General features: G+C 60.4%; 2 protein-coding genes across 11 annotated transcripts; one reads left to right on the top strand and one right to left on the bottom strand.

Moving 5' to 3' along the window:
* Positions 1–981: 981 nt before the first annotated feature.
* Positions 982–21,311, bottom strand: PLEKHA4 (pleckstrin homology domain containing A4). Of its 10 annotated transcripts, none has more exons than XM_051828797.3 (20): positions 20,895–21,311; positions 20,025–20,114; positions 18,969–19,076; positions 16,550–16,622; positions 16,348–16,448; positions 16,116–16,225; positions 15,319–15,534; positions 14,779–15,058; positions 14,010–14,084; positions 9,968–10,015; positions 9,775–9,855; positions 9,477–9,626; positions 7,541–7,639; positions 5,966–6,106; positions 4,537–4,636; positions 4,391–4,467; positions 2,325–2,486; positions 2,097–2,155; positions 1,578–1,690; positions 982–1,415 (listed from the first exon to the last, which is right to left on the bottom strand). In XM_051828797.3, the coding sequence occupies exons 2-20, from the start codon at positions 20,106–20,108 to the stop codon at positions 1,156–1,158; spliced, it is 2,337 nt and encodes a 778-aa protein (XP_051684757.3). In that variant the 5' UTR covers positions 20,109–20,114; positions 20,895–21,311; the 3' UTR covers positions 982–1,155. The 10 variants fall into 10 exon arrangements, with proteins under 10 accessions (XP_051684757.3, XP_051684755.3, XP_051684754.3 ...); XM_051828795.3 differs by having other exon boundaries at positions 20,025–20,201; positions 20,567–21,031; XM_051828794.3 differs by having other exon boundaries at positions 20,025–20,156; positions 20,567–21,023.
* Positions 21,312–22,725: 1,414 nt separating this feature from the next.
* On the top strand, positions 22,726–25,972 carry PPP1R15A (protein phosphatase 1 regulatory subunit 15A). Its single transcript, XM_051828805.3, has 3 exons — positions 22,726–22,943; positions 23,528–25,195; positions 25,510–25,972. Exons 2-3 carry the CDS (start codon positions 23,537–23,539, stop codon positions 25,882–25,884), a joined length of 2,034 nt encoding a protein of 677 aa, XP_051684765.3. The 5' UTR covers positions 22,726–22,943; positions 23,528–23,536; the 3' UTR covers positions 25,885–25,972.
* The last annotated feature ends 312 nt before the right edge of the window (positions 25,973–26,284 follow it).

Raw genomic sequence — 26,284 nt, 5'->3', positions numbered from 1 at the left:
AGTCCAGCCCCAGCCCCTCCTCCCTCAGACCCAGGAGTCCAGCCCCAGCCCTCCTCCCTCAGACCCAGGGGTCCAGCCCCAGCCCCTCCTCCCTCAGACCCAGGGGTCCAGCCCCAGCCCCTCCTCCCTAAGACCCAGGAGCCCAGGCCCCAGCCCTCCTCCCTCAGACCCAGGAGTCCAGCCCATAGCACCTCCTCCCTCAGACCCAGGGGTCCAGGCCCAGCCCCTCCTCCCTCAGACCCATGGTCCAGCCCCAGCCCTCCACCCTCAGACCCAGGGGTGCAGGCCCCAAGCCCCTCCTCACTCAGACCCAGGGGTTCAGCCCAGCCCCTCCTCCCTTAGATCTAGGGGTCCAAACCAACCTTCCTCCCTCAGATACAGGAGTCCAGTTCCGGCTCTCCTCCCTCAGACCCAGGAGTCCAGCCCAGCCCTCCTCCCTCAGACCCAGGGGTCCAGCCCAGCCTCCCCTCTCAGACCCAGGGGTCCAGCCCTGCCCCTCCTCCCTCAGACACAGGGTCAGTCCCAGCCCTCCTCCCTCAGAACCGGGGGTCCAGCCCCAGCCCCTCCTTCCTCAGACCCAGGGGTCCAGCCCAGCCCTCCTCCTTCAGAGTCAGGGGTCCAGCCCCAGCCTCCTCCCTCAGACCCAGGGGTCCAGCCCCAGCCCCTCCTCCTGCAGACCCAGGGGTCCAGCCCCAGTCCCTCCTCCCTCAGACCTGGAGTCCAGCCCCAGCCCCTCCTCCCTCAGACCCAGGGGTCCAGCCCCAGCCCCTCCTCCTGCAGACCCGGGGTCCAGCCCCAGCTTCCTCCCGCAGACCCAGGGATCTGGTTGTCTAACTCCTCCTCCCTCAGACCCAGGAGTCCAGGATCCTGTGTGCCTCCCTCCTCAGACTGTGCCCCTGTCCCTTCTCCTCCAGGGCCCGGGAGTCCAGGACTGCAGCCTGCCCCTCAAGGACCCCAGTCACACCCCAGACAGACAGAAACTGGAGGCGAAAAGTTGTTTTAATCTTAATGTGCACAGTGTTCGGCAAACCAATTTTCGGCCATGGAAACACGTCCCCCAGGCCACGGGTGGGGACCAGGCCACCCCGCGTCTGGCGCCGGCCCCGGCCCGCGGGCGGGACCGCCTGCCCACCCCTCGCGCTGGGGGCGGCCTGCTCAGAAGCTGGACTGCAGCAGAGTGACCCGCAGCGGCCACGTCCCCTCATCCCGGTTCTCAGCCGGGGCGGACGGCCCGGAGTCCCACGCGCGCTCCCAGGGAGCGGGGCCTCCGCCACGCCCGCTACCTCTGCGCGAGAAGCCCGCGGAGCCGGAGTTAGCCACCGGAGACCTCGCGGGAGGCGGCCCCGGCGGCGTGGGGTCCGAGGGGGCAGGCGGCGCGGCGGGGAGCGGGTCTCCCCGGGAGTCCAAGTTTCCGCCTGGAGAGACGCATGGAGAACGAGGCTGGCAAGCTTCGGGCGCGGGCCTCCGGACCCCCGGGAGCCCGGGGCCCCAGACCGCTCCTCACCAGGACCTAGGGTTGCAAGGCCCCCGCTCTCCCCACCCTAAAACCCAACAGTCCGAGAGTCCCAGCCCCTCACCTATCATCATTCTGTGCCACTGTGACGCCTCAGAGGCCAGGGCTTGGGAGAGGCTGAGGACCCGCTCCCGGGGGCCTTCGGACGGCGGCAGGGACTGGGCAGCGTTCCTCGGACTAGGAAAAAGAAGGTTGGGGGAGCGTGTGCGGCGGGGACGGCGGTGCGCGCGCGGCCTTCTGGGAGTTGTAGTCCCCGGCACGTGTCTTCCGGAGACTTCAAGCTTGGCGCGACGCTCTTGCCGCCCGCGTGCATTATGGGATTTGTAGTCCAGCCGCCGTCCATATTTTACCCGATTTCCTTGGTGCGGAAGGGCAGGGTTTGAGGTCCACCCCGGGGGTGACGGCGCCTGCAGTTCTCACTGAGGCCCTAGCGCTCTCTGAGTTTGTCACAGACGCCCCAGAGACGCACGCTTCGCCCTTCGTGAGTTCGGTACTCGGGAGGCTGGAGCCACACGCCCCGCCCCGCCCCTCCCCGTGTGCAGACTGCTGTCCCCGGTGCCTGACCCGCCCTCCGGTTCCTTACCTACTCCAGGACCCCGAGCTTCTCAGCCATCTCGCGGCTCCCGTGTGTCCTAGGACCGGCTGCAAAGGAACTGGGGCATTAGAATTCCTGAGCCGGGAGCCACCGCCAGGGGAGCCAGTGAACACCACGAGTTGGGAAGAATCAGGAAAGGCCCTTGGGGTTAGGTGGGGGAAACTGAGGCTCAAACTCGGCGTGGAGGGCCCCCGCTCCCCGCCCCGGCCCCCTCACCCTTGGCTCCATGTCCGGCTGGCGTCTGGCGGGGGTCAGGGTCCTCCCCAGAGTGAGGAGCCTGGGGGAGGCCGGGCGCGGGAGGGGTCGTCCACATTCCTGGTTCCTGCGCATGCGCTCCAGTTGCTCTTGGGCACTCATCCGGGGCCGGGCCACGGGGGCCTAGGGAGATGAGAGACCCCCAGCTGCCCCACCGTGGGCCTCCTCCTTCTCCCTTTCCCCTGAGCCGCTCAGCCTGCAGCCTCGTGCTTAGCACAGTCACAGCATCTCCCAGGGGTCTTTCCACTCCTGGCGCTGGCGCTGGCCGGCCCCTGCTCACCCTGACCACAGGGACAGGCCTTGGAGGGCCGGGGCCGGGGCTGCACCCTCCTCCGGGCCCGCTGCCGCAGTTTAAGCTGTGACCCCAGCAGAAGGAAGCACCCCAACTTCCCTGGCCGCCAGTGTAGACCCCCGAGCTCTGGCGACAGAAGCTACTCGCACCGGCTTCCAGGACAAGAGGAGAGACGGGACTCCTTGGCTGCAGAGGCGTCAGGCTGGCAGGGCGTCGTAAATGCCCTTCCCCCTCTGCTTCTGCCACAAGCCCAGGGAACCTGCACAGACTTCCAGCCCCGGAAGGACACCGCGGGTGGGGCTGGGCTCCGGCTGCTAAGTGGTTAGGCCATGGTGAGTGACAGGTGGGTCCAGTGGGTCCTCTCAGCTTGAACGGAGGGGACAGAGATGGGACAGAAGGAGCGCAGGCTGTCGGGCTCCGACCCCACAGGCAGGAAAGCGGGCCAAGGGAGCCATGCGGCCTGCTTCCTTCCAGAGACGGGCAAGCCTGGATGTGCAAAGGGCACACAGGGGCACAAGGCCCCCCGAAAGCTGGCTCTGCCGTCCCAGGCCAAGGGACTGCCAGACGCTCAGATGCCTGGAACAGCTCCTAGCCCAGTGTCTTCAGGAGGAGCCTGGCCGGTGCTGTGGTAAAGCCTCCCCCTGCAGTGCCAGCATCCCATATGGGCGTTGGTTCGAGTCCCGGCTGCTCCACTTCCATTCCAGCTCCCTGCTGTGGCCTGGGAAAGCAGTGGAAGATGGCCCGAGTCCTTGGGCCCCTGCACCCATGTGGGAGACCTGGAGGAAGCTCCTGGTTCCTGCCTTCAGATCGGTGCAGCTCTGGCTGTTGCAGTCATTTGGGGAGTGAACCATCGGATGGAAGATTTTCTCTCTCTCTCTCTGCCTCTCTCTAACTCTGCTTTTCAAATAAATAAAGAAAAGAAGGTCCAGGGTTGCTGCCAAGCCTTTGTGCAGAGGTTAAAATGCCCCTTGGGAGCCGGACTCCGTATCTGAACGCCTGGATTTGAGTCCCAGCTCCGGTTCGAATTTCCATTTCGAGCTCAAGTTTACCCGGGAAGCAGCAGGTAACGGATAAAGCAGCTGGGTTGCTGCAGCCTCTGTGAAGACCCGGACTGAGCTCCCTGCTCCTGGATTTGACCTGGCCCAGTCCTGGCGGTGTAGCCATTAGGGGCGTGAACTGGCGATTCAGATCTCTCTGCCTTTCAAATACATGAGTAAGAATTCCAGGGAGATAGCTTGGATCTGCTGCTGCTTCTGGCACCAATTAGTGCAATTTGCTCTGGTTTTAGAACTCGCTTCTCCCAGGTCTGTCCCCAGGAATGTGGGGGGGGGGGGTCCATGGCAGTCAGGTCAAAAGATGGACCTAGCCGGTGCCGCGGCTCAACAGGCTAATCCTCCGCCTTGCAGCGCCAGCACACCGGGTTCTAGTCCTGGTCGGGGCGCTGGATTCTGTCCCAGTTGCCCCTCTTCCAGGCCAGCTCTCTGCTGTGGCCCGGGAGTGCAGTGGAGGATGGCCCAAGTGCTTGGGCCCTGCACCCCATGGGAGACCAGGAGAAGCACCTGGCTCCTGCCATCGGATCAGTGCGATGCGCCCGCCGCAGCGCACCAGCCACGGCAGCCATTGGAGGGTGAACCAATGGCAAAAGGAAGACCTTTCTGTCTCTCTCTCACTGTCCACTCTGCCTGTCAAAAAAAATAAATAAAAGATGGACCTAGGGGGACCCCAGATGGCCTACCTTGGCTCCTGGCTGTGGGGATGTGGAGCGGGGACCCTCGGGGCTGGGGGCCCGGGACATCTTTGGAGACCCGAGACCTGCAAGGATGGCACAGGTGTCGGTGAGGGTGGGACCACCCAGAGACCCCACCCCACCGGAATGCTCACCTGCGCGAGGGCTGGCCGGGTCTCCGTCGCCCCCCGGGGGCCGCCCCCAGTCAGCCTCCGGGGAGCGGGGAGAGCTCAGCTCCAGGGACTCAGGCAGGCTCTGCAGGGGTCGGGAGAGAGGAGTGAAAGTTATCATTACCGTTCCCACTGTTCAAGTGAGACAGGGCCAGGAAGGCCTTGATGGTAAACGTGGAGTGTGTGGCCACGTGGGTTAGGCCGCCTCGAGGGACACCTGCATCCCATACTGGAGCAGCTACTGTGCACTTGCAGTCCAGCTCCCCGCTAAGGTGCCTGGGAAGGCAGCAGACGACGGCCCAAGTGCGGGGTCCCTGCCCACTGCACGAGAGACCTGGGGGGAGTCCAGGCTCCTGGATTCAGCAGCCCCAGCCCTGGCTGTCGCATCCATTTGGGGAGTGAACCAGTGGATGGAAGACCGACCTCTCTCTCTCTCTCTCTCTGCCTTTCAAATAAATAAATCAGATAGCGAAAGATAGATAGATAGATAGATAGATAGATAGATAGATAGATAGATATGTGTGTGTGTGTGTGTGTGTGTGTGTATTTAAAGAGAGAGAGGGAGATGTAACGGCTGATGGCACAAACATAGCCAAGCTGAGCAGGTCTTTCAGATGCACTGTCTGAAGGCTGGAGCAAGCAGTGTCTCTAACCCAGCCGTGGCACCCGGGGCCCCACTTCCCGAGGGTCCACTGTGTGCCACACACGCTCCAGGCACCATTGCTGCCCCGCAGAGCCCTGCGAGCCGAGCACGACAAGCAGCAGTGTCTGGGGCAGCAGCAGCCCTGACTGGCAGCGCTCGCCCAGATCTGTGGGCCGAGGGCTCCCCACAAGGCTGAGCTCACGGAATCTGACTGAGGGCTTGGGAAGGGGCGCTCGCAGCCGGCCTTGGGAGTTGTTGGGCCCACAGCACAGGAATGTGGGGTGACACAGTCACCCCCCACACACGTTCTGCACATGTGGATTCAACCAGAGATGGAAGATTGCTATCCCAAATACGTGCAGACTTTTCTTTCTTGTCATCGTTTCCTGAAATAGGATGACGGTTCAAGAGCATTTATGTAGTGGGTATCACAAGTCATGTAGAGACGGGTGTAAGTTCACGAGAGGCTATGCACTAGGTTGTATGCAAGTGCTGCCTGATTTTGTACACGAAACTTAAGCCTCTACAGCCGCAGGGGATCCTGGGACCAATCCCCCACCATGGCTACCCAGTGTCGCCTGGATAGCAAATAAGGAATGAGAGGCTTCCATGAGTTAGACTGCTTGCCGGAACTTGGTTAGCTGCCCAGGCACAAGGTTGGCACCATGCTAAGAACTAACCTGGGAAAGAGGATGGGGGGTGGGGCAGGGCCAGGGCCTCGCAGGAAGAGACAGGAAGCTGGGGATGAGGAGCAAGGGGTGTGACTCTCACCTCCCTCTCTGAGGACTCCTCCCCTTGGAGTGCGGGCGACGGGGAGTCAGGCTCAGTGTGGGGGGGTGGCTTCTGGGGGCCACCCAGACCTGCCAGGGTGTCCTCCACCATCCACAGCTGCTGCTGGGCAGAGGCGCGGTCCTGGGGGAATGAGAGGAGTTTGTGATGCAGAGGTGGGACCGGCGGGTTCTGGCTGACATGTCATAGGGAGGGTTATGCTAGGGTGTTAAGGTCTATATGGATCTCTATCTATCTATCTGGATGTCCAACTGGGTTGAAGACTCCTCTGCGGTGTTACCTCTGTCATGAAGAGATGACCATACAAATACCTGGGAGTCTGTCTCTGAACACCTCCTTCCATCCCTTAGGCTAGTTTTGTTGCTCTGTGACACTGTTCAGTGAGGCTTTATCGTCACAGGGCACATCCAGTTGTGTTGGTCCTCAAACTTTGTTCTTCCTGGAGATTGTCTTGGCCTTTTGCATTTCCAAATATAATTTAGTGTCAACTTGTTAATCTCCATGAAAATCTTCTGAATGTGTGTCAGAAATGCAGATCTCTGTTGGAGACATGGGTGTGGGGAGACTAAAGCTTTTCCTGTCCATAAACATGGTATACCTCCTCATGTCTATAGGTCGTCTTCAGTTTCTCTTTGATGTTTGTGGTTCTCAGAATAAGTGTCTTGCATATCTTTAATTAGACTTATCCCTTTTTCTGTTATTATAAATTATATAGTTTTTACATATTCATTTTCCAACTGTTTGGCACTAACACATAGAAAGATAGTTGGTTTTTGCATATTCACCTTCCTGAATTTGCTTATCTAATTTAACTGGAAATTATTTTGGATTTTCGACATTACATGTCATCTGCACGTAAAAATGGCTTCACTTCCAACATATCTGTGATATGTTTTCCTGCATCCATTCATCTATTTGCCTTTATTTTCTTAAATATCGTGAAACACATGATCTGGTTTTCAAATGTTAAACTAACCTTGCATTCCTGTAATAAACCCAATTTGGGTGTTACCCATTGTTCTTTTTATGTGTTGTTGGTGCCAAGATGTATTTAAGTCCAGTAGGCAGTGGACTGGAGTCATGGGGTGGATTTTAGGATGAAGTAGGAGGGGCTCACGGTGAAGACAGTGGGGCTTAAATCTGGGAAGAGGCACTTCACAGATTTAACTAGAGGGTAATGTTTTCAACTACACACACGCGATGTAGAATGCCACGGCTGTGCTTAGGAGGAGTGGGACTGAGGCTGAGCACTGGGCTTATATGTTAGGAGTGGGGCTTGAACTCAGGATTGGGCCTAGAACTTGAGGCTGCAGAGGACAGAAGCAACAGTGAAGGCAGGGTGCTGACTCAAAAGCTGAATTTGCATACGGAGAGGAGGCTGCGCCGTGAGTAGAACCAGGGGAGAGTGGCTCTGAATCTCAAAGTCGGTCTGCAAACCAAGCGCCTCAGGAGGAAAGGACAGACAGCAGGAGCCCCCACCCCCACCCCAAGGACAAGAAGGCTTCCAGGGGAACTTAGAGTGGACAGAGGGCCGGAGGCTCCGCAGCAGGGAGGTACCTGGGGTGACCCGAGGTGAAGCAGGTACTCCAGCGTCTCCCGTAAGGTGCCCAGCTCCTGTTCCAGGCCGCTATAGATGTCCCAGACCCGCTCCCGCTCCTCAGGTTCCAGAACACAGGAGACACGAGGTCAGCACTCACTCCACCATCCCCACCCCACCTTTCCACGGCTGACAAGAAGGGAGGGAGCCTGCTTCCCGTGCCCTGGGATACACAGACAATAATCCCCAGGTGGGGCTCCAGCACCTGGTAGAACCTGCAGTTCCAGTGAGCTGCTGGTGTGGACCAAGAACAGCGTTCCCGGAATCCCAGGGTTACTTCTGCTCCACGGGGGCGGAGTCTACACAGCTGATGTCACAGCTACTCCACAGGGTGGGGCAGAGTCTACACAGCTGATGTCACAGCTACTCCATGGCGGGGGCAGAGTCTACACAGCTGATGTCACAGCTACTCCATGGGGGTGGAGTCTATACAGCTGACATCACAGCTACTCCACGGGGGCAGAGTCTACACAGCTGACGTCACAGCTACTCCACGGGGCAGAGTCTACACAGCTGACGTCACAGCTACTCCACGGGGGCAGAGTCTACACAGCTGACGTCACAGCTACTCCATGGGGGGGGCAGAGTCTACACAGCTGACGTCACAGCTACTCCACAGGGGCAGAGTCTACACAGCTGATGTCACAGCTACTCCACAGGGGCAGAGTCTACACAGCTGACATCACAGCTACTCCACGGGGGCAGAGTCTACACAGCTGACACCAGTGCCACGGCAGCCACACACCTCTGGGCAGCACAAACCTCCTCGCCACACCACTGACCGTCACAACAGCAGCTTACACACCCGCTTAATTCTCGTGAGGAGGGGTCTGTGATTGTCTCCGCCTTACAGACACGTAAACAATAATCTCACCATGTAAGCATCTGTCTACATCATGCATATGTCATAATTATAGCCAAGTCATGGGTCCTTCACTGGTTTAGTCATTCATTTACACACACACGTGCAATCTTCACAGTGACGTTACAAAGTAAATACTATTTTTAGGAGGCACCTAAGGCCCAGAAAGGTTAAGTGACTCTTCTCAAGGTCACACAGCTACTAGGAGTGGGAGTCGAGATTCGGATCCAGGAAGCCCACGTTAACATCACCCTCTTAGGGGCGCCAGTGTGTGATGTGGCAGGGTCAGCTGCTGCCTGAGCCCGGGCGCCGGCTAAAGTCCCGGCCACCCTGTAAAGCACCTGGGAAGGCAGCAGTGGGCCCGTGCCACCCAAGTGTGCGACCAGAATGGACGTCCTTGCTCCTGGCCTCCGCCTGGCCCAGTGCTGGCTGTCGTAGCCACGTGGGGAGTGAATCAGCAGATGGAAAAATGGAAGACCTTTCTCCATCGCCCTCAAACAAATAAGTAAATCTTCAAAACAATTTAAAAACTAGGGGCCGATGTGGCGGTATAATGGATTAAGATGCTGCCTGACATGCCAGCATCGGTTGGAATCCCGGCTGCTCCACTTCTGGTCCAGCTCCCTGCTAACGCACCTGGGAAAGCAGCGGACGATGGCCAAGTACTTGGGCCCTGCACCCATGTGGGAGACTTCCACAGAGTTCCACGCTGCTGGCTTCGGCTGGGCTGTTGTGACCATTTTAGCCATGAACTAGCACACAGAATCTCTGTCTTTCACACTGCCTTTCAAATAAATAATCTTTCAAAATAAATAAAATCTTTAAAAATAAATTTAAAAAGTTAAAAAATGAAATCACCCTCTGAAAGTGCTGACTTAAGTTGTGGACCTTACGCTTGTCTCCCGTGCCCTGGGATGGCCCCGGTTCCTGGTTTAGAGTTTAAGAGGCTGGAATTCTGAGGAACGCTCCCGTGAGTCCATGGATGTGCCCCCCAAGGACCCCCTGGGAGGGCCTCCCCCTTCCCCGGGGCTCACCTGAGTCAGGTGACAGAGGGTGGCCCTCACGCTGACCAGTCGGTCCTGCAGGAGGCGCTGGCGCCCCCAGGCCCTCCCGGGAGCCCCAGCCTCTCTGGTTGCCTGGCTCAGCTGCTGCCGGGTCAACTCCAGGGCTGCTTCCAGCTGTTCCTGCAGCGACAGGGAGGTGGTCAGGCTTCCGAGGCCACCCCCGGCCACAGGAGAGGGCAAGCATCCCCCACCTTGCCATCCACCCAGCATCCGGACCCGACAGTCAGGGAGGGCTAAGGGCAGGGGAGGGGCTGGGGCCCTCCGGCACCTTCTCCTCCTGCTTCTGGTCCAGGTCCTCCTGCAGCCTCCTGAGGAGCCGGTCCTGCCCACACAGCTTGGTCAGCAGAGTCTGGAGGAAGAACAGGAGCTACTTATGCACGCACCCCCCGCCCCCTACCACCATCCGGAACACTCCCTCCCCTGGTCGGAGAGCAGCAGGGGTTAGATTCGGGAGAACTTACATCTGTCTCCAAATTTTGGTGGAAGGCTGAGTCCAAGGGGGGACCTGGCTGAAGAGGGGGAGAAGTCAAAGGTCAAAGGGTGCACACAGGTCCCCACCGTAGCTCACTGAGCCCTGCCCGTTTTATCCCCCTCTGCTTGTTAGCGCCCCTCTGAGCGTCAGCTTCGGAACATTCAATGGGATCAAACAGCGACAGCAAACGGCAGAATCCATGGGGAAACTTTAGCTGACTGGCCACTACGGTGTAACGTGGCACCGGAGACCCTGACCAGTGCTATAAAGAGGGGAAACGGGAAGGTCTAAGGAGAGGAGGGGGATCGGTGAAGCCATCAATGTTTACAGGTCGCACGTTCCTCCACCCCAAAGAAGCAACAGAATCCAAGAGCGAATGAGTGGATTCGGCAGAGACCCAGATGCAAGGGGACGGCACGTAAACGAAGGGCACTGCTGTACAGCATTAAGAACTGGGAAACACAATGAGAACGTAAGACCCCATTCGAGTGGCTTTAAAACCACCAGGAAGGCTCATCTCCAAAAGCATGGAAAGCAGGGCATTGAAGAGATCTTGGCACACCCAGTCTGTCGCGGCACTGCACATAATAGCCAAAGAGCAGACCCAAACTCTCCGATCATGACGTGTGAACAGATGAAGTGTGATCGATCCATGCAAACACCACTCAGGCTGTACAGAAAGCGAGTCCCGCTGCACGAACAGAGAAGAGCCTTGAAGACACCGGGCTCCATGAAATCAGTCAGTCCCCAAAGTCCAGTTCCACGGGGTTCTATTCCCATGAGGAGTCTGCAGCTAAACCGACAGATGCACACAGCTAGACCGATAGATGCACACAGCTAGACCGACAGATGCACACAGCTAAACCGACAGATGCACACAGCTAGACCGACTGACACACACAGCTAGACCAACTGATGCACACAGCTAAACTGACAGATGCACACAGCTAACCCAACAGATGCACACAGCTAAACCGACTGACACACACAGCAGGGCAGTGGGTTCCAGAGGCTGTGGGAGGGAACAGTGAGCTGTTCAAAAGGAACAGGGTTGTACAAGATGGACACGTGCTTTTTAAAATTTATTTTAAGATTTATTTATTTTTTATTTGAAAGGCAGAGTTACAGAGAGGCAGAGGCAGAGAGAGTTTTCCATCCGCTGGTTCACTCTCCATATGGCTGCCACGGCTGGAGCTGCGCCAATCTGAAGCCAGGAGCCAGGAGCGTCTTTCAGGTCTCCCACATGGGTGCAGGGGCCCAGGGACTTGGGCCATCTTCTACTGCTTTCCCAGGCCATGGCAGAGAGCTGGATCGGAAGTGGAGCGTCTGGGACTCAAACCAGCGCCCATATGGGATGCCAGCACGGCAGGCGGCGGCTTTACCTGCTACGCCACAGAACCAGCCCCAAGATAGACAAGTTCTAGAGATCTGTTTCATTTGATTGTAATGTGTTTAAGCACACATAACTGAACTGCACACTTAGAAGTGGTTAAGGATGGGCGTTTCGCCAAGTGGAGAAGAGACTGGTTAAGGCACCCACGTCCCCCATGGGAGCGCCTGGGTTGGGTCCTCAGCCTCGGCTCCTGGCCACAGCTTCCCGCTCATGCAGACCCTGGGAGGCCGCAGTGATGGCTCAGGCAATGGGGTCCCTGCTGCCCACACGGGAGACCTGGATTCAGTTCCCGGCTCCTGGCCCAACTCCAGCCATGCGGGTGTTCGGGAAGTGAACCAGTGGATGGGAGATTTCCTTCTGCCTCTCAAAGAAACAGATTTGGAATTTCTTTTTTAATTTTTAAAAAGGTATTGATATGGTACATTTTATGTTTCGTATTTTTCTACACACACACACACACACACACACACACACACAACAGGAATTCAGGTATAGGAGTTGCTATACCTGAATATACAAGATCTCTATGGGGGAAAAAAATCGAAAACTTGAAAAAACAGACCTAGGAGATGACCTGAATGAATGAAAAGATAGTCCATGCCTTGTTTGTTTGTTTTTTTTTTTTTACAGGCAGAGTAGACAGTGAGAGAGAGAGACAGAGAGAAAGGTCTTCCTTTGCCATTGGTTCACCCTCCAATGGCCGCCGCGACCAGTGCACCGCGCTGATCCGATGGCAGGAGCCAGGTGCTTCTCCTGGTCTCCCATGGGGTGCAGGGCCCAAGCACTTGGGCCATCCTCCACTGCCCTCCCGGGCCACAGCAGAGAGCTGGCCTGGAAGAGGGACAACCGGGACAGAATCTGGTGCCCTGACCAGGACTAGAACCCGGTGTGCCGGCGCCGCAAGGTGGAGGATTAGTCTAGTGAGCCGCGGCGCCGGCCAGTCCATGCCTTGTATGAGACACTTCAATATTATGAAGCTGTTAGATGCTCCTTGACTGACATAAATTCACCGCAGTACCCGCCCCCTCACAGCAAGCAGCGGGGAGCTCTGAGAAACTCGCACTAATCCAACCCACATCAGATTCACGAGTGAATGTAGACTTGCGTCACCTCACGGGAATACACAGCCACAAGGCCATAGTGCTACCTTTGGAAGAGAAAGACAGAAGTAAGTTTGCTTGGCATGTAAGCAAAGAGACCAATGGCGCAGAATCAGCAGATGAGACCGGCCACGCACACGTGACAGAGGTGGCCTGGGGAATCCATGGGAAAGGGTGGCTCATCTGACCGATGGCCACAGGAAAGCTGGCTTCTCTCTGGAGAGGAAGGAACTCGGATTCAAGGAGTCCCTGGGCTGGCGCTGTGCTGCAGCGGGTTAAGCTGATACCTGCAGCGCCAGTGTCCCCACCAGAGCACACGTTCCAGTCCCAGCTGCTCTGCTTCCGATGTAGCTCCCTACTAACACACCTGGGAAAGCCGCAGAAGACGGCTCAAGTGCTTGGGAGATCTGCACGGAGTTCCTAGCCCCTGGCCTCAGCCTGGCCCAGCCCTGGCTGTTGTGGCCATTTGGGAAGTGAACCAGTGGATGCAAGATTGATCTCTCTGTCTCTCCCCCTCGCTGTGTAACTCTGCCTTTCAAATAAATAAATAAATAAATCTTAAAAAAATACAGTTATTATACTGAATTGTTTAGGGAATAATGACAAGGAAAAAAATCTGTATACTCAATTCAAAACAATCCCCCCCCCACCGTGTTTTCTGCCTGGGGTTGCTTGAATGCACAGGTGCAGAACCCAGTCACGCGAACCAGGCACACGCACAGGGGCGCTGTTGCATCAAAAGTCCCTCGCTGTTGGCAGGTGCTCGAAGCAGCTGGCCCCCTGGGAGTATCCGAGACGCCGCGGGCTCAGGCCTGCTAGGCCCTCCAGCGCCACCCCAGACGTCCCTCCCCCGCTGTGAGTGGCCACTGCTCAGACTGTGGTCTCCATGAAGCCCACTTCTAGGGCATGACAGCCCCTCCCATCACCCCCCCCCCCCTTACTCCAAGGAGTTCCTGAAAGACACAGAAGGCAGCTCCCGCCCTCCTAGGCTTTCTTGCCTGGAACAGATCTCCAGAACTGCTTTCAGCCCTGCCAGCGGAAAGCCCTTGGGCTCTACTGACCATTCGCTTGTGTCCTACAAGCAGCATGTTCAGCTCCCAACCATGTACCTGGGCAGGTGAGCTCATATGCAAATAGGGCGTCTGCAGGTGCAGCGTGAGTTACGATGATGTCATGCTAATGTCATAGGAGGAGGCACACAGGCAGCCCCAAAGGGAGATGGCCGGGTGGTGACGCAGCGGAGGCTGGGGTGATGGGGCCGCCAGGGCCTGCTGTCAGCGGAAGCTAGGAGACGGGCAAGCAAAGGCCCTCCCCAGGGCCTTCAAAGCGAGCACAGCCCTGCAGACTGCCGGCCTTCAGAGCCGCAGAGGGAACACGTGCCTGTTATTGTTGGTCACCCCGCTGGCGGCGCTTGGCTACCGCGGCCCCAGTAGGGGAACATAAGCACCTTTCCAAGCACCTTGAGATACCCAGTCTCCCCGGGGCAGCGCAGGCCTGAGAACGGACCCCACACAGCAGAGGAAGCCCGGGGTACCTACCAACAAAACCATGGAGGCCCGGGTCCCTGGAGGCCGCGGAGGGAGCCGGAGGTAAGTGGAGGAGCCAGAGGGGGCCTGGAGGAACGTTAACATGGAGACGTTTAGAAACTGGCCTGTCTTAGTAACAAACATCACAGCACAGAACTGAAGTGTTTAGGAGAACTCTGGAGGCTCCACTTCCTCAAAAGCCGGGCCCAGCCGTGCGCCACCATGGGGACTCAGGACGACAGGTGCGCTCCCAGGAGCGGCAGGTTACGCATCCCCTGTCGGAGTGCCAGCGGCATCCTGGCCACCGTGCTTCCAATGTGGCGTCCAGCCAACGCGCCTGGGAGACCTGGGTGGAGTTCCTGGCTCCTGGCTTCCGCCTGGCCCAGGCTCCACTACTGTGATCATTTGGGTAGTGAACCAGCAAATGACAGACCCCTGTCTGTATCTCTCTGCCACTCTTTTAAATATAGTTAAATAAAATAAATGGATTCTCCAGGCCACACAGCCTCAAGCACTGATGAAAGTTAGTTAGATATCTTCTGGACTCCAACCCCACGATGCTGAGAGGAAAAAGGGGCAGGAGACCAATGTGGGAAGATTAACCGAGGTGCCCAGAGCATTCTGGACTACAATCCCCATGATGCTTTAAGGCACAACGGCCACCGGCAAGCTTGGCAGGGCAGCCGAGGTGCCTGATGGGAGATAGAGTCCATGTTTTCACAGCTGTGCCAAGCTGTGAGGATGGTACCCACGATGCCCAGAGTGTCCCCTCTCCGCTCACCTGTGTTCTGGGCTCCTGACTCCAGCGCTGGGGGCTCCTGGGGGGCCTGCCCCCTTCGGCCTCAGAGGAGGGTCCTCTGCGGGGGGTAGGAGGCCGGGAGAGGATCTGGCGCTGGGGGCCCCAGTGCACAGGAGGCCGAACATCAATGCGACTCAGCGGGGTGTGAGGTCGGGCCGGGGGTGCTGCGTCTCCTGAGGAGGGTGGGGGTCGCCGCGCAGGAGCAGACTGAGGACGTGGGAGGCTCAGAGGGGACGGAGGGCGAGAAAGGGGTGTAAACAGGCTGCGGGAAGAAGCGGGAAACTGAGTCAACCGGCGCCCCACCCACACCAGGCACCTCAGGACCCCTCAGGCCAGCCTGAAGCGCACGTCTCCATGGCCCCTACCTCCCGTCTCTCAGTAGAATCCTCCCCTACGGGCTGGATCCCCACAATTCCCACCCCAAAACACCCTCGCCACTCACACACAAGCCCCTCAGAAGGCGCTAGGCCCCGCCCCGCCCGGCCCCGCCCTCCTCGGAGACCACGCCCCCGTCCCACTCACTCCGGGCTTCTCGCCCTCCGAGCCCGGGGTCCAGACTGTAGGTCGGCTGTGGGGCTGGGGGTGAGCAGCCGCGGCCGGCCCCGACCTCTGGCGAGGCGAGCCACCTCTGGCGACTCCGAGACGCGCCTCTCATCGCCTCTGCCCACCTCCGGAGGGCCGCCAGGGCCGCCAGGGCCCTCCGCCGGCTGGGGACGAGCCGGGGACCTGGGTCTGCCCCTGCAGAGCGGGCACACGCAGGGATGTCACTGCTTTGAACGCCGTCTTCACACACGGGGACGCGGCGATGCGCCCCAGAAGGGGAGGTCACGGCTTCCATTTCGCAGAGAGGGATGGAGGAAGCGACCGGGGCTAGGCCACAGGGTCCACACCGCTCGCGGAACCCAATGCCTGGGACTCTGAAGTAGGCCGAGCCAAGGAATCCAGTTCCAGCCCGAGAATTGGGACAGGCTTAGGCAGAGCCTTAAAGACAAGCTCTCATTTAAAAACAAACAAACAAACAAAACCTGACCTTGTCTTTTATCTGACAGACAGGCTTCTGACGGAGCCAATCGGAGCGCTCAACATTGATGATGGGTGGGGCTGGAAGGTTGGTGGGTGGGGCTTAAGGGAGAGTCTCTATGCTGATTGGAAGAGAACTCCCTGGGGGCGGGGCCTGAGTGACAGGTGGGGGTGGTCCCCTTGGCTGGAAGACCCGGGGTTGGACGTTCCAGCCTGCAGCGCCCGCAGAAGTTTGGGGTGCTGGGACTGCCTCAGAATGGAGGTACAGGTCCAGGGGCACAGCCTGGACTCCCACTCACCCCTCGTCCCCCTCCGCGCGGGAGGCCCTGCCCAACGCGCGGAGCCAGCCCCGCAGGTCCTCCAATGTGTCAGCGGCTAGCACGTAGGTCCTCATGCCTGGGTGCTCCGCCTGCGGGAAGGGAGCGCTTGGGACCCGGCCGCCATGGACCTGGTCAAGGCGATTGCTATCCAGGCATGGCTGTCCCTGCACCCACACACCCTGCACCCCTCCAGCCCCACTGACAGACTCACCGTGAAGGTGAAGCGCCGGCCTCGGGGGGCTCCCGGCCCATCCGGCCTGATACTGTAGCTGGGCAGCAAGACACTGCCCAGGACACTCTCCTCGCGGCTGTCTGCAAAGAGGGGGCTGGGATCACTCGGGGGGCGGGGGTAGGAGGCCACGAGGCTCAGGGGAAGGCTGGGGCCTTCCCACCCTGCCAGCTTGGACACTGACCCTTGTAGTAGAAGAGGCAGTGGCCGGAGAGGACGAACCAGCGGCGTTTCCAAAGCCGGAGCCCAGAGCTGTCCTGGGGAGAGAGAGGAGAGGAGGGAGGAGATGGAGATGGGTAACACGGGGGTGGGGGGTAGGCAGAGAGCCAGAGAGAGACTTGGGGGGAGCGGGATGGAGGCAGGCAGGGAGACTGAGCCAGCCACACAGGTCAGGGAGAGGGAGGGACAGAGACACATGTTGGAGCTGGTGGCCTTGGTGGCCGGAAGTCAGTGTGTGGGAGTGGACGTGGATTCTGGGCACGCGGGTACAGGAGCGGCTCCGTCCCTTTTAAAGCATGAACACGCGTTTTCCCAGAGAGCCCTCATCCTCTCTCACCTGTCAGTCGGGGGCTGAGAAGTTTCAGGGAAGTTTGGGGAAGAGGATGTACCACATGGAGACAGGGGCTTTCTCTCTGTTTCCAATTTCTTTTTTTTTTTTTTTTTTTTAATTTTTGACAGGCAGAGTGGACAGTGAGAGAGAGAGACAGAGAGAGAAAGGTCTTCCTTTGCCGTTGGTTCACCCTCCAATGGCCGCCACGGTCGGCGCGCTGCGGCCGGCGCACCGCGCTGATCCGATGGCAGGAGCCAGGTGCTTTTCCTGGTCTCCCATGGGGTGCAGGGCCCAAGCACCTGGGCCATCCTCCACTGCACTCCCTGGCCACAGCAGAGAGCTGGCCTGGAAGAGGGGCAACCGGGACAGAATCCAGTGCCCCGACCGGGACTAGAACCCGGTGTGCCGGCGCCGCTAGGCGGAGGATTAGCCTAGTGAGCCACGGCGCCGGCCTGTTTCCAATTTCTTACTTACTTTCATTTTATTAGAGAGAGATCCTCGAGCCACTGCTTCACCCCTAAAGAGCCACAAGAGCTGGGATTTGGCCAGCCCCGAGCCAGGAGCCCAAAACTCCACCTGGGCCCCTATAGGGGCGCCTGGGCCGTCGCCCTCACCTCCCAGGGTGCATGTCAGCGGGGCACTGGGTGGGAAGCAGAGCCAGCCCGAAACCCAAGCATTCCTATAGGGGATGCGGGCATCTTAACCAGCGCACCAAACACCCGCCCTGGGACAGCGGCTTGCCACACTGAGATCCGGCTCATTTCTCCCGGAGCCTGGGAAGGCGTCTCAAACTAGCACCTGCCTAAGAGCCCCTGGGAAGCTGTGTTCGAACAGAGAGGCCAGAGCCCCAGCCCCAGGGTTCCCAACTCAGGAACGCGGGGATGCAATCCGATGGTGGTTTTCCAGCCAATCCCCAGGGACTTCTCTCCGAGAACCACGGCCCGCAGGCCCTCCCGCCTCTCCTCCCGTGGCTGCGTCCAAACACCAAGCTCTTGCCTTCTGCCACACGGCTCCCTTGGGATGTCCCTTATCCCCAGAGACACTCGCACGGTGAGCTACTTCCTGCCATTCCGTTCTCAGCTCAGAGGCCTTTTGAGTGAGAACTCGCCCTGGCCTCAGCCACTTTCCAGTACACGCATCTGTGTTTCCTCCTCTTTGAAGACTTTTATTTGTGTGAAAGACAGAAAGGGAGCTCCTATGTGCTGGTTCACTCCCCAAATGCCCGTAACAGCCAGGGCTGGGCCAGGCCAAAGCTAGGAGCCAGAATCTCATCTGGGTCTCACACACGGGTGGCAGAGACCCAACAACGTGGTGCCTCCCAGGGTCTGCTCTGGCCGGACGGTGGGACGGGGAGAAGAAGCAGAACTCAAACCCCGGTACTTCACCACCAGGCCAAACGCCCACCCTGCTCTGCCATTTCTTCACAGCGCTTCCTAGCCTCTGAAATGAACAAATCCTTTTTTTTTTTCAAGACTTTTTTTAATTTGACAGGCAGATTTAGACAGTGAGAGAGAGAGACAGAGAGAAAGGTCTTTCTTCCATTGGTTCACCCCCACAAATGGCTGCTACGGCCGGCGCGCTGCGCTGATCCGATGGCAGGAGTCAGGTACTTCTCCTGGTCTCCCGTGGGGTGCAGGCCCAAGCACTTGGGCCATCCTCCACTGCACTCCTGGGCCACAGCTGAGAGCTGGACTGGAAGAGGAGCAACCAGGACTAGAACCTGGCGCCCATATGGGATGCCGGCGCCACAGGCGGAGGATTAACCAAGTGAGCCACGGCACCAGCCCCAAAATCCATTTATTGATTTACTAACTTACGACCTATCTCTGCCCAGTTCCCCCCTCCCAAATGTCACGTGCATGGTGTGTGCCCTGGGACCAGGAACGTTTTAAGCGTCATTGAACGAACGCGTGAATGAGCCAGTGAGAGACGCAACGGCAGGACAAGGGGAGAGGCAGTGACGGCGGGAACACAGCGGGAACCTGGGAGGCGAGACTCCGCGGGCAGCCAGGGCCCCAGCCTGCACTGGCCTTGCCCCTCCCCCCGACGGCACCTGCTTGTGAAGCCAGCCTCGGATGTGCACGGGCAGGTTGGGGTCCCTCCTGAGCGCATTGCCTCTCTTCCCAAAGGCGTGCACCTTGTTGACTGCCCTGGTGGGCTTCTGAGGAGAGAAGGGGTCAGAGGTGAACCGGGCCTCCAGACGGACACGAGGCGCAGGCAGCCGTGGGCCCTCGGCCAGCTGCCCTTGGGCCCTGCTGGAGATCCAGGGTCTGTACCGCACAGCTGATGGGCAGACGGGGGGCAGTGCTTGGAGAAGGGGAGAGGCTGTGGGGAGTGGGGGGACTCGGGAATCTGCAGTCTGCTCCCTTAGCCACGAGAGTCCCGGGTGTGGCGAAGCCCTTGGCATTTGAACTTGAATACTGGCAGGGAGCTCCGGCATCAGGAGGCACTTCCGGCCGAGTCCCTGGATTGTCCAATGCGCTGACTTCCCCTGGTGACCACCTGCAGGAGAAGGGGGCCCTTACCCCCGCCCGCCCAGATGGGGCTGCCTCCCCCTGCCGGCTGCAATGCACCCTTCCTTAGAAGTGGGGCCGGGTCTCTGCGCCCCGAACCTGGGGAGCGGGAAGCGTGTGAGCAGGAGGACAGGGAAAAGAGGCTGCAACTGGACTCGCGACCGTGGTGACGACCCGGGGGGCAGGGAGCTGGCCTTGACCGTCAGAGAAGGGGCTTTCTTCATAGGGTTTCATGAGTGGGTAGAGTGATGGCCAGAGAGAGCACAGGGAGTGTCCCACAGCCACTAGAGTTCCTAGAGCCGCCTCACGGCTAGGGAGTGGCCTCCAGTTTAGCAAGCAGGGTCAGTGGAGGTTGCTAGTCTTAGAATTAGGAAAATATGAGGGGCGGGGTCAGAGCTGGGCGTGCCTCTGAAATCCTAGCTGTGCTGGGGGCGGAGTGCGGGTGGGATCTGGGACCCTACTCTGTCTGGCAGACCCCCGATACTGTCCTTAACCACCAGGGTCCTTGGAGCAGCTCAGAACCCAGGGCAAGGAAACAGGGGGCTGGGTGGCCCACAGCCGCGCCTTCCTCCCCGTGCCCACCGGGAAGCTCGAACCTTGGTGCTCAGGTTGCTGAGTGAGGAGACGGTAGAGGTGCTGCTGGCCAGGCTGAGGCTGCTCCAGGGCCTGCCTTCCTCCATCAGGGGCTGGGGGAGAGGAAGAAAGGGGCTGTGTCTCTGCAGCGGACCCTGCCGGGGACAGAGTGGGGTCAGGGGCGCAGAGGTCGGAGGAGGCTAAAGAGAAAGAGACTGTTGTTTAGGGACCGGGGGCTGGGGGAGGCCAGGGCCCAGGCCCGCATACCAAGGGCGATGCCAAGAGAGGTAGGCGGTACTGGCAGCTGCGGGGAGGGGCAGCTGTCTGCAGCCCAGGCCCGAGAATAGGGGCCTCTTTCTTGCTGCCCACCGTGCCCTGGCCAGGAATTTGACCCTCTCTGTGCCTAAGGGACCCCCTGCCCTGCCTCCTTCCGGCCGCCCCAGGCTACCTGTCTCCTGTTGTCCCACGCACACCTCCACCCCACCTTGGCCAAGTGCCCGGGCCAAGCTAGTGGCATGAGGAATGTACACCAGCCAGCGCGTCCCAGCCCAGCTAGGGAGCTTACCCGGCTCACAGGTCCCGGGGACAGGTGTCCCGCCTCCCGCGTCTCTCCGGAACCACCTCTCGCAGGCCTCGGCCTCTCCTCACCTGCCTGCTGGCCCTCTCACTGTCTCTTTGTCTCCTGTTGCTCCCTCTCTCCCCCTCTCTTCCTCTCACTCACCTTCTGCCTCCCTCTCTCCAACCTCTGCCTCTTCCAGTCCGTCTCTCTCTCATTCTCTCCTCCCACAACCACGCTCTCTCCCCCGTCTCTCTCTCTCTCTTTTTCTTACAGATTCGGTTTCTTCCTTAACACTTTTCTCCCCCCTACCCCGTCTCGCCCCCCCCCCACTCACTCTCTTACTCTTCTCTCTGGCCCTCCACGTCGTTCCTCTCTCTCTCTCCCTCTCTCTCTCCCTCTCCCCCTCTCTCTTCCGACTCTCCCCGCTTTCTCTTCCTCCCTCTCCCGTTTCTCTTTCCTTTCTGCTGGTCTTTCCCTGCCTCTGCCAGCCGCCCACGCCGCTGTCTCCCCTCCCAATCCCGGCTGTCCCCGCCCCTCCTGGCTTCCCCACCGCAGCCAGACCCCTGGCTGGGCTGGCCTCCCAGCTGAGGGGAGGGGCTGCCCGGCCCCCAGCTCCAGGGTCCCCAAGGGCTGTGGCCGGGAGTGCTCTGGGCTTGCAGGCAGGGGCAGGATCGGGCCAGGGCCGCTGGTGGCCTAAAGAGAGGGGACCTGCGTTTTGTAAGCAGTCTGGGCTGAGGCTCTTGAAGAACTGGGGTCAGGAATCCAGAAGCTGACAGCCCGAGTCGGGGCTCCTCGGTTCTGGAAGGGAGACTTTGATTGGGCGAGGCTGGGTGCTTCCATCACCCAGGCACAGGGGGTGGCCTGGATTTCCCGGATGCCCCTTGGAAGGCAGAGGGTGATGGCCCCAGGGGTTGGGTCCCCGCCGCTCACATGGGAGACCCGAGGGAGTTCCTGGCTCCTGGTGTCAGCCTGCAGTTCCAGACGCTGGCTGGGGCACGGTCAAGTAGGGGGCAGCTCCGAATCTCCATCTCAGATCCAGGTGGGAGCTGGGGCACATTTTGGGGAGCAAAGTTATGGACCGGCTAGGGGAAGAGGGACAGGGGATTGGCCCTGTGTCCCTGGGCCAGGCGCTCAGAGCAAACGCTTCCCACTCCCAGGAGGGAGCCACCCAGTCCTAACCAAAACATGTACCCTAAAAAGTAATTTCTTCAGGTGTTGTGGAGCAGGGCCTTCAGCTGCCGGCTGGGACACTCACACCCCCACCGGAGGGCTGGTGCGAGGCCGGCCACTCAGCTAATGCCCCCTGGAAGGCAGAGGGTGATGGCCCCAGGGCTTGCCCCTCCCCCCGACATGGGAGACCCGAGGGAGTTCCTGCCTCCTGGCTTCAGCCGGATCCAGTTCCAGCTGTCTCTGTCATTCTACCTTTAAAATAAATAAATAAATCTTTTAAAATATATATAGGTAATATATACAGACACTTTAAGGCCAACCGGAACCCCACGTCGGAGCGCGGGTTCCGGCCCCAGCTGCTCTGCTTCCCGTCCAGTTCCCACCTGAGCAGACAGGTGAAGGCCCCAGGGCCCCTCCAGCCACGGGGCAGACCTGGGTGGAGCTTCTTGCTCCTGGTTCTGACCCGGCTTGGTCCTGGCTACTTGCAGCCATTTAAGGAGTGAACCAGCAGATGGAAGATCTCTCTCTCTCTCTCTCTCACGCTATCAAATAAATAAATAATAAATACTTTAAAAATATTTAAGGCCATGGTTACATCGAACAGTAAATCAGTAGGCGAAATGCCGACTGTGCGGTGCAGCCCCGCGAATACAGCCGAGCAGGGGGCCGGCCTGCCCGCTAGGAGGCTGGACGCTGCAGTGACCACCTTGGGCAAGTGGAACGGGGACACGGCCACCCCCGTCCGCCGGCGACCGCAGGCTGGGGCCCGCCGCCTACGCTGGGCTGGGGAGCCATCGCGCAGAGCTGAGCGAGGGGCACGCGCGTGACGGACAGCCCGCGCGGAAAGGCCGCCGTGACGTCACAGGCCTGGAATCCCCGCGAGAAGTCCCGGTTCCCTTTTCGCTTCCCCGCCCGCGGAGGCGGGCTCCCGAAGCCCCGCCCCGCGTGACGTCAGCGCGCCGGCCTATAAAAGCGCCGCGAGCGGCGTCCGTGCTCCACCGCTCTGTCGCCAGCCAGCACCGTGGAAGATTACATGCGAGACGCCCGTTCGCCGCCACTGCGCTTGCGACCGCCGGTGGGACCAAGTGTCCTCGAGCCTCACGCCTGAGGGCGAGATGAACGCGCTGGCTTCCCGAGCCGTCCGGACCTACGATCGCTTCTGGCAGCCCGAGCCGGCGCTGCTGCCTCCGGGGTGACGAGCAGGCCCCAGACGGTGAGCGAGGGGCGCCGGGGAGCTGGGGGCTAGGGCCGGGCTCCCGGGACTAGAGGGTTCGGGGCCGGGACTCGAGCTCGGGTCCTGAGGGAGGCAGGGCCTGGGGCGGGGTAGGACCGGGGGTGGGGGTCTCCGGGGCGTGGAGGAGGGGGCCGGGGCCCGCAGCTTGGGAAGGCGGGAGGGTTGGGAGTCTTGGAGCTTGAGCCTGCGAGACAGACCCTTGGGTCCCCAAGGAAGCCGCGGCGGGGCTGGGGGTGTCGGGAGGTACGGAGCCCCCAGGGAAAGATGGCGGCCTGATTTGTCAGTGCCCAGGGCGGTGAGCGACCTGCGTCCCCACGGGGAGCGAGGAGAAGGCCTTTGTTCTTGGTTCTCCTGGGTCTGAAGAGAGGAGGGGTCGGGGGTCTGGACGCTCGGACCCAAGGGTGGACCGAGCCGGGCCCCAGAGCGCGAGAGGGGCGTGGCCGGCGTCAGGAATCCGGAGCTGCGCCTGTTGCTAATTCCGGCGGCCTGACTCACGGTCACGCCCCGCGCCAGCCCCAAATGGCCCCTCAACTTTATTTCCTTTCCTTCTCCCCCTTTTCCAGCCCAGACAGATGGCGCCCGGCCAGGTGCCGCATCATGGCGCCCCCTGGGGGGACGCCCACCCCTTCTTCCTCCTGTCCCCGCTGATGGGCTTCCTCAGCCGGGCCTGGAGCCTCCTGAGAGGCCCAGGACCTCCGCAGCGCTGGCTGCTGGAACATCAGGTCGAGGCTGGCCTGGAGGCGCCCGTGGCCGCCCGGGGAGCCCCCTGGGGGGCTGGAGGCAGCGGCAGGACGCCCTGCCTCAGGCGGAAAGGCTGCCTGCCTGAGGCCCCGGGACTTGCAGATGACGATGACGAAGAGGCAGCCAGTGTCGAACAGGGAGGGCAGCTTGCAGCCGGCCAGCCTGCTGCCCTGTGCCCCAGCCTGTGGGGGGGAAGCCTGCGCGGGTCTGATAAGAACCCTGGGGCGGAGGAAGCGGAGAGAGGGGGCGTGGCCCCGGTCTCTTATCCCTGGTCAGGGGGGGAGCCCCGCACAGAGGATGGAGACGCCCCCAGCGCCGCCAGTTCCCCGACTCCAGGACCCGAGCCCAGCAGAGGGGCGCGCTGCCCAGGGGACGGCGGGGCCCGAGCCACGGAGGAGGAAAGAGCAGGAAGCCAGGAAGGCAGGAGGGCCTCCGATCCGGCCTCGGATTCCAGCGCCGAGCCCAGGCCCCGGGAGCCTTGTTCAGGAGAGGAAAGCAGGGAGACAGGGGAAGGGGTGCACGGAGCAGCCGGGAGAGGAGACGCCGGCCCCGGGCCACGCTGCCTGGCGCCCCTTCGGAGGCCCCTGCTCAGTCAGTCCGGCAAGGACCCAGAGGAAGAAGACAGTGAGGAGGAGGAGGGCCCTGCTGACAGGGCAGCTGAGGAGGAGGGAGGAGCTGAGGCTTCCTCTCCCACCCGTGCAACAAGTGCCTTGGTGAGGGCCTGGGTGTGTCGGCCAGGAGAGGACACGGAAGATGACAGCGACGAGGGATCAGCTGAGGAGGATGGAGAAGCTGAGGAGTGGGGAGAAGCTGAGGTTTCCTCTCCCACCCGTGCAACAAGTGCCTTGGTGAGGGCCTGGGTGTGTCGGCCAGGAGAGGACACGGAAGATGACAGCGACGAGGGATCAGCTGAGGAGGATGGAGAAGCTGAGGAGTGGGGAGAAGCTGAGGTTTCCTCTCCCACCCGTGCAACAAGTGCCTTGGTGAGGGCCTGGGTGTGTCGGCCAGGAGAGGACACGGACGATGACAGCGACGAGGGATCAGCTGAGGAGGATGGAGAAGCTGAGGAGTGGGGAGAAGCTGAGGTTTCCTCTCCCACCTGTGCAACAAGTGCCTTCGTGAGGGCCTGGGTGTGTCGGCCAGGAGAGGACACGGAAGATGACAGCGACGAGGGATCAGCTGAGGAGGAGGGAGGAGCTGAGGAGTGGGGAGAAGCTGAGGTTTCCTCTCCCACCCATGCAACAAGTGCCTTCATGAGGGCCTGGGTGTATCGGCCAGGAGAGGACACAGACGATGACAGCGACGAGGGATCAGCTGAGGAGGATGGAGAAGCTGAGCCCCCTGCCTTCCGAGTGGCCGTCTACCTACCTGGAGAGAAGCCACCCCCTCCGTGGGCTCCTCCTAAGCTGCCCGTCCGGCTGCGAAGGCGGCTCAAGGTCTCAGAGGCCCCGGCCCGCGGTCCGGACCCTGAGACTCCCCTGGCCAGAAAGGTGGGTGCCGAGGGCCCTGGGCCTTGAGGCTCGGGGAGGAGGGGGCTGGGAGTGGGAAGGCCTGGGCGGGGGAGGAGGGCTGCCGGCCGGGACTGCTGGGCGCCCGTGTTGCACAGGATTGCGTGTGCACTGTCGGGAGAGCTGTCACGCACTGCTGCGTGAGAGGCGGGGCCCCGGGGGGAGAGGCAGCAGCTGCGGCACCCGGCCGCGCGGGGATCTGCTCTGGTGGGCATTCGTCCTGCCTCACTGCTCTCTGGTTCTCTCCTCCCCCTCCTGGATGCCCGTCTTTGCATGGCCGTGCTGTCCACCTCCAGGTGCGCTTCTCTGACAAGGTCACCGTCCATCTCCTGGCTGTGTGGGCGGGGCCGGCCCAGGCTGCCCGCAAGGGCCCTTGGGAGCAGTTCGCCAGGGATCGGAGCCGCTTTGCCCGCCGCATCGCCCGGGCCCAGGAGGAGCTGGGCCCCTGCCTCAGCCCTGCAGCCCGGGCCAGAGCCTGGGCGCGCCTCAGGAACCCACCCTCCTCCCTGGGCCCCATCCTCGCCCCCGCCCACACGTTGCCTTCCTCCCCCGCCTCTCCCAAGTCCCCAGTCCAAGCCATGGCCCTGTGCCAAGCCGTGGCCACACCCTCTCCCTCCCCGCCTACTGAAACCCCATCTCCCTGCCTGGGCCTCAGTGGGAGGCGTGGCTAAGACCAAGTTTGTTTGTGTGTTATTTATTCATCATTTTCTTAAGTATTTATTTATGCAAAAATAAAGCCTTTGGATTTGTAGCAAGCAACATCTCGTGTGGGACAGAACTGACACCCTACCTTGGGCCCTTGAGATGGTTGGGAAATAGCACTGCTGGGAGTGCGTCAGTTTTTAATATTTTATTTATCTGAAAGGTAGAGTTAAATTCCATCCCCTGGCTCATTCCTTCCTCAAATGGCTGCAGTGGCTGGGGCTGGGCCAGGCCAAAGCCAGGAGCCTGAAACTCCACCTGGGTCTCCTGCATGGGTGGCAGGGGCATCTTCCATAGCTTTTCCAGGTGCCGGGACACAGCACATGGGGTGCCGTGTGCCGGCGGCAGGGGACCCACAATGCCACACAC

This window comes from Oryctolagus cuniculus, chromosome 18 (assembly GCF_051225735.1).
Source record: "Oryctolagus cuniculus isolate XC-2025 breed Fujian yellow rabbit chromosome 18, ASM5122573v1, whole genome shotgun sequence".
Classification (NCBI taxonomy): Eukaryota; Metazoa; Chordata; class Mammalia; order Lagomorpha; family Leporidae; genus Oryctolagus; species Oryctolagus cuniculus.
Note: the sequence above shows the minus strand (reverse complement) of the source record. Positions and strands in the feature narration are given on the sequence as shown.

What these genes read in the sequence shown, in the direction of transcription:
- PPP1R15A (XM_051828805.3), top strand. Translation starts at nt 23,537, where the DNA reads ATGGCGCCCGGCCAGGTGCCGCATCATGGCGCCCCCTGGGGGGACGCC. An exon ending in AGACTCCCCTGGCCAGAAAG is followed by an intron (nt 25,196 to 25,509) that starts GTGGGTGCCGAG and finishes GTCCACCTCCAG; the next exon opens with GTGCGCTTCTCTGACAAGGT.
- PLEKHA4 (XM_051828797.3), bottom strand. Translation starts at nt 20,108, where the DNA reads ATGGAGGAAGGCAGGCCCTGGAGCAGCCTCAGCCTGGCCAGCAGCACC. An exon ending in ACCAGAAGCAGGAGGAGAAG is followed by an intron (nt 9,627 to 9,774) that starts GTGCCGGAGGGC and finishes CTGTCGCTGCAG; the next exon opens with GAACAGCTGGAAGCAGCCCT. An exon ending in CCCCACAGCCAGGAGCCAAG is followed by an intron (nt 2,487 to 4,390) that starts GTAGGCCATCTG and finishes TCATCTCCCTAG; the next exon opens with GCCCCCGTGGCCCGGCCCCG.